We start from the raw sequence: 6,890 nt of genomic DNA, 5'->3' as shown, positions 1-6,890 counted from the left end.
AGGCCAGGCGGCCAGCCGGGGGCTCCAGGGGGAGGTCCCGAGGGGAGGCTCGTGAGGAAGGAGAGGCCCACGCGCTCCCCGAGAGCCCGAGCGCCCGCCCAGGCCGCGGCTCCTGCCGGCAGGGTCCTGTGCGGAGGGAGCGTCGGCGGGCGCGCGGAGCCTGGGCCGAGTGTGGCGCGCCGGGCGGGTCCGCCTCACTCATTGTGCGCGAGACGGGACGCGCGGGAGGGGGCGTGGGCGGTGCGGCCCGCCGCAGGGAAGCCGCCCTAGGACCCGCGCAGAGCGGCGCCGCAAGCGGAGAGCCCGGGAGCGGGCCGGGAGCGTCCCGCCCTCCCGCCCGCCCGCCCCTCCCCCGCGGCGCTCGCCCCTCCCCCCTCCTCCCCTCGCGTTGGAAAGTTTCTAGAATCTCTTCCCAGCGGCCTTTGCGGTTCCAACATGGCGGAGCTGACGGTGGAGGTTCGTGGCTCCAACGGGGCTTTCTACAAGGTACGGGCCGCGGGGCGTCCGGGGCGGGAGCTGGGCATCGGGAGCGGGGTCAGGGGGGCGCCGGGGACCCTGGGGGCCGAGGCGCGGCGGCGGGCGGCGGCGGGGGACAGACGGTCCGTGCTGCTGGCGTCTGCCCTCGGCGCGGTTTAACGGTCTCGGGGCCCGGGCTCCGTTATGTTTGGAAACAAGGCGGCGGGCGCTGGCTTGCCTCCTGCCCGGGAGTGTCCTGGGTCGAGGCCTCCCGGACGCGGGCGGGCGGGCGGCCTGGCCGGAGCCGCGGGGCCGTGATGCGGACGCGCCGGCGAGGCCTGGCCCTGGCGGGCGGGGGACGCAGACGGCGGCGGGCAGCTCGCTGTGACCCCGGGGCGGCTGGGCCTGCCCGGCTCCTGTGCTCTCCGCCTCGCCCGCGGCGCTGCGGCGGACCCCGAGGCCTCCCCGGGGCCCTGCGAGCCCATGGCGTCCGCGGGGAAAGCGGACGGGCAGCGGGGCCCGGGTGCTCGCGGCCTGGGGAGCGGGCGGCCCCTTCGCCTGGGAGAAACGCGAGTTCTGAAGGAAGGGTTCAAAGGTGACCCGAGGCCAGGCGCAGGTGGGATGAGTTTCTCTACAGCCCCCTGGGAAGGTGGTTTATGTTCTTTTGGGTTTTTTTTTTTTTTTTTTTTTCAATCCTCTCTCGTGATGTTCTTTTTGTTTCCTTTGCGACGAGGCCATGCATTGCGTGGAGTCTGTGCTGGGAAACGGAAAGAGGAGTCCAGAGTGGAGGAATTTGTAAGGGACTTCCACTGGAAAAGGGTGGGGGCTCACCAAGTTGAACGCGAAGTCCGAATAGCTTTGTTTTTTCCATAGTAACGACCCACTCTCCTTTTTTCCCCCCTAAGTGTGCGAGGATCTCAACAAATCAATACAAAACCTCCCCAGCTGTTGTCTGTCAGTCATTCTCTAAGCCAGCATCTCAGATGTTTGAGAGTCTTGGCTATTTTTATGAAGGCCTTCTTCTAGTACATGAATGTTGTACGTATTTAGAATGTTTTCTCACAGGTTTTCATTTCAACGGATCCTTTATTCCAGAGGATTTTATTTGGTCTTAACGATTTCCTAATTTGCAATGTTTTGCTTTTCCTCTTTTAGCTGGTTGATTAGCTCTAAGGATTTGATTTGTCACGTGGTAATAACATAGGCTGCAGCTTTTTGACAAAGAATGATCTAATATATATTTTTTATGATTAAAATTTTGTAAATTTCCTCAGGTGGACAACAAAGGAATAATAGTGACTGTTGGAATCTTTAATATGATCTATTAGCTATGGTGTAACTGGCATCGTCAGTGTTCCAGGTTTAAAAGTTGATGTCAGACTCATGATTCAAGCAGTATTTGAGCAGATACCTTATCTTACTGAAACCTACCTTCTCTAAAAGATTGCAGATATCTTCAGCTGAGCCACAAGGAATGTATTTTTTTCTGCCTAGATAAAGCTCATTATTATGCGTCATCTTCTTACCTTATGGAAGTTTTAGTTCTTCCTGCTTATTAGTATAGTTTGTAGGTAAAATAGATGAACATTTTTTACTTGGACATTAAAAAGTGATTGTTTTAACAAATTATTTTGCATGGTGTAGACAGTAGAAAACCATTCCTTTTACTGTACTTTGTGTCAGTTTGAATCCCCCCCCCCACTTTTTTTGCAAAGTTTCTTTGCAATGTTTTTGGTGTCTTTTTTCAGTTAGTTCATGAGTATCCATGTTGGAATATTAGTATTTGATTATGGTTGTATTGAGGATTGAACTAAGCAAGTACTTTTTACCATCAAGCTTGGTTCTGGACCCCCCCCCCCTTTTTTTTTTTTCTTTGAGAGAGGATATCAGTAAGTTGTCCAGACTGTCCCTGAACTCACTGTGGGAGTTCATGCTGGCCTTGAACTTGCATTTCTTCTGCTTCACTCCCTTGGGTAGCTAAAATTACAGGTCTGTACCACAGGGCCCCAGTTTATTGATCCCTTTTATACTCTGCAAGTCATTCTGGTTCTACTTAGACTGGACCCTGCCTATTTTAATTCAGAATGAGATGGTGGTTTGACAAAGGTTGGGAAGGACATTAAGCCACATTTTTTTGTGTACTTTGAAAGTTTGGAATTTTTCCTTCCATAATCAATTTTGTGTGCTTTGTAGAATGTATAGTTTTCAGGACCCTGGGATATCAAAATGGTGAAGGGGAAAAACCCTGACTGGATAGAATAAACAAATGGAAATTCCAGATTCCTACTTTATATATAATCTTGTAATGGACTGAAGAAAAATCAGGGATTTGAAGTACAGTGGTCTGAAATATTTTTTATATTCTTATGCAGTGAAATTATCCACTTGTATTGTCTGTCCTCTCTTGCTTTCCCCCATGTAGGCTTATCAAGAAAAAATGCAGAAGAGTCCTCAAGGTGGCAAGGTCTCCCAAGGGAGAAAATGCCTTTTTCTTTTGAATTTGAAACTGGCCAGAGCCTTGCCTATATGTGCTTGGCAATAGGTCTACTGCTGCTGCATCTTTAATCTCATTTTGAGACAAGCTCTAAGTTGTCTACAGTGGCCTTCTACGTGCTATCCTTCTGCCTAAGCCTCATTCATAACTCACAGGCATGTATCAACATGTGGCTGAAAAAAATTCTCAGTACAGAACAGTAAATACTCTATCACATCAGTATTTAAAGTGAGATTAATTTACATACTGTAAAACAGTTTTGTTTTTTTTTTCTAAACAAACATTGTCAATGTTTTGATAAATGCTGATACTTGTATACACTCAGAACCACCACAAAGAAAGGACAGGATAGTAGTTGTACCATCTTTTAGATTTCCCCGTTGCCCCTTAGCCTCTAGGGTTTCCTGTCTTTATAGTTTTGTCTTAGCTAGAATTTCATATGTATAGAATTAAGCAAAAACAATACATGATGTTTGAGCTTGGCTTCTATTTAGCATGAAGGAATTTGACTTTTTTTTTCCCATTTAGAAGATAATAGTGAAGAAATTTTGGAAATGGGAAAAAGAAGTTGTTTATAGAGTCAAGAACTTAACATTTATTTTGTTGTGCTTTTCCTTTTTACTGGTAGTTTTCAGTGTATGGGTAATTCTGAATTTACCAATTGTTAATACTCTCTACTTCCTGGAAATGAAAGGACACAGGCCTTTGGCCCTGTAATTGTTATTTGAGAGCTTTAAGAGGCAGCACAGTGCTTTGAGCACTGATCAGTATATTGCCTTGAGGCACTGCTCTTAAACATTGATTAAATGAAGTAAAACTTCATAAATTTAGAGTCAGTGAAGATATGAAGATAGTACCCAAAGCCAAGATAGTCTTTTCTTTAAAAAAGAAAAAAAAAAAAAAAAGAAAAAAGAAAAAAAGAAATCCATCTACTTAAAGTAACATGGGAAACGTGCTAACAGTATGCTAAGCATATTGTCACTTTGCAGCTCTCTAAGTCTAGAAATGGGAAAGAGTGGGAAAATGATGAAAACACTTGGTGGCAGTGTGTAATTTGGTATAAAATACCTGTTTCTATCCATTTCCTAACTAAGTACCTTCTTAGAAAACTCAAGTGAGTTAGACTATATTGCACTCCTAGCTAAAAAGAGATGAGTGTATATTCTATATCATTTATCCAAACTGCAGAATGGTTTGCTAGGAAGGACACTTAAAGTGCATCTGTTGCCACAATCCTGTTTGTGATAAATATCCCTAGTTCTGTTTCCTATTCAGTGATAACATATTCTGAAAAAAGCAGCTTAAGAGAGAGAGGGTTTATTAGGCTTATAGTGCAAGGTCCATCATTGAGGGAAGCTAAGGCAGCAGGAACTAGATTCATCTCATCATATTACATCAAGTCAGGAACAGAGAGCAATGAGTGAATGCACATATACCATATCTCTTCTCTGGCCAGGGAAATGGTGCCACCCACAGTAGGTGAGTCTTTGAGCTACTCAAAATAATCTTCCACAGACATACCCATAGGGCATATTAATCTAGACAATGTTTCATTGAGAATGTTCCTTGGGGATTTCTAGATTGTCTAAAATTGATACGTAAAACCATCCGTCACACAGTTACCCCAAAATAAACCTCGTGCCCATTTTCATTATTATGCGTGTTAGCTGATGTATTGTGACACTAAACTTTGAGGTCTCTGGTTTGAAAAAGGCCCTTGGGCTCATGTGATCCTCATGTCTCAGTCTCTTCTATAGCTTTGTCTGCAGATGTCATGCCCAACCCAGTGAAATGAAATTTTGTGTTGCCATTGCACTGTATAGTTTTGGGCCAACATAAATAAGGTTTTATAGTAGTTGCACCTGCAGTCTTGATGCTTTTAAGTAGACATTGAGCAAGTTACTCAGTTTTTGGCTCTTTTGGAGGAATTTGTCTGTACAGGTGAAATGAAATTTGGGGCCCTTTCTGTAGTAGATGGCATTACATTTAGAGATTTTAATATTCTGCTTTAACTATATAATTGACACATCTCCAAGTACTATAATAGATCCATAATTAACTCCTTGTTTAAAGTAAAAATTGATCAACGATGAAGTTGTGCAGTAGGTATTTTATCATGGACAATGAACTAAATTAACAGTGAAGGAGTGGTGTGTTGAGGGCCTGTTCAGTAAGTACAAAATCTGAGTCAAAAGCCACACATGCCTGAAATTCCAGCAGTTGAGAGGCAGAACATCAGTGTTCTAGGTCAGAAAAAGAACAGTGGCTGGAGAGATGCATCAGCAGTTAAGAAGCTTGCTTGATGACAAGCCTGACAGTTGAGTTTGATAGGGCAGTCCACATGATGGAGAGAACAGACTCCCTCAATCAAGTTCTTCTCTAACCTCCATACACACAAAAGAAACACTATATCTATCTATCTATCTATCTATCTATCTATCTATCTATCTATATTTATTTATTTTAAAGTTCCAGGTCAATGTAGGCTATACTAGTGACACTCCTAAAACCATGTCAACCAACCCTCCCCATCAACAACTCTACATTTAGTATTTGAGGGAGAAACAGCAGCTACCTTAGTATTAGAGCTCTTCATTAAAATGTATTAGATTCAGATATATTAAGATGATTTTGAGTTGTGCGTACTTAAAATATGGCTTTTGTAAATGTTAAAATTTTAAGTGGAAATTAATAATCCAATAACTTGGATCTTGAAACAGGGTTTTATGTAACTGGCTTTGAATTTGCAATCCTGCCTTAACCTACTGAGTATTTGGGATTATAGGCTTGTACAACCTTACCCAGTTTATAATTTTCATTTTCATTCAGGAGTAGTGTAGTGGCCAAATGTGGCTGTTTATAAAGGGGAAAGAAAACTGGAAGTTTGGTCATGTTGAGACAGGGTCTGGATATTTCAAGATGTCTTGGAACTGCCCTTGAATTAATGATTTTCCTGTCTCCACTCGTCCAGTGCTGGGAGTACAGGTATACGCTAATGTACCTATTGGAATTATTTAAAAAAGAAAAAAACAAATGCCTGAGATTTCACTTTTTTTTTTTTTTTTTTTTTTTTTTGTTTGTTTGGTTTTTTTTTTTTGAGACAGGGTTTTTCTGTATTGTTGTGGAGCCTGTCCTGGAACTTGCGCTGTAGACCAGACTGGCCTCGAACTTAGAGATCTGCCTGCCTCTGTCACCCAAGAGCTGGGATTGAAGCTGTGGTTTCCTTTTTTTTATATATATGAGTAATATATAATAAAACATCTGAAGACCAAAAACTATAAAAATCTCTAGAAATAAATATGGCTGAGCTGTTTTTCTTTATGGGCCTATATATTGATGCATCATGTTTGTGTGTCTTCTGTAAGAGAATAGCTTGACAGCCTGTTACTTAGTAGATTTTTTTTTTTATTTTAATCTTTCACATTTCTTCACACTAGGCATGATATGTAGTTTTGTGTGGAGTTTTTGCTTTTGGAATAGGGTCTCACTGTAGTACTGGCTGGCCAGAACTCATTATAGATTGTGGTAGTCTGGAATCACAGAGATCGACCTGCCTCTTCCTTGGAATGTTGGGATATACCTGGTCCATGAGGTACACACTTACTTATTTTATATACAAGGAACTGATGGTGGTGTGGATTTTGTTCAAGATTATGCTGTATCTGAAGTGGCATTTAACTTTTGTTTTTCACTTCCAGCTGCTTAGTTTATGATACACTTTGTTAAACTTCTTCAAAAGTTAGTTTTGAGTAATGAATATTGTGTATGTCTGATTGTGTTTGTGAATGTGGGTAAGTGCCACAGGCACCAGTGTGGAGGAACCCCAAAGGGCAACTTTGTGGAGTCAGTTCTTAAGGTCACAAAGCTCTGTGGCAAGTGCCTTTATCTGCTGAGCCATTTTGTGAGCCCAAATTTAACTAGATTATGACTTAGTATTGTG

General features: G+C 43.2%; 1 protein-coding gene across 5 annotated transcripts in view; it reads left to right on the top strand.

The window, feature by feature from the left end:
* The first annotated feature begins 324 nt into the window (after window positions 1–324).
* Fxr1 (FMR1 autosomal homolog 1) overlaps window positions 325–6,890 on the top strand; it is a 52,897-nt gene continuing 46,331 nt past the window's right edge. For all 5 annotated transcript variants that reach the window (XM_051185821.1, XM_051185820.1, XM_051185819.1 and 2 more), the window contains exon 1: window positions 325–486. In XM_051185821.1, coding sequence (XP_051041778.1) covers window positions 436–486 — 51 coding nt within the window. In that variant the 5' untranslated portion in view covers window positions 325–435. The remainder of the gene's footprint in view (window positions 487–6,890) is intronic.

This window comes from Phodopus roborovskii, unplaced genomic scaffold (genome assembly GCF_943737965.1).
Source record: "Phodopus roborovskii unplaced genomic scaffold, PHOROB, whole genome shotgun sequence".
Classification (NCBI taxonomy): domain Eukaryota; kingdom Metazoa; phylum Chordata; class Mammalia; order Rodentia; family Cricetidae; genus Phodopus; species Phodopus roborovskii.
This window is presented reverse-complemented; position numbering and strand designations above follow the sequence as displayed.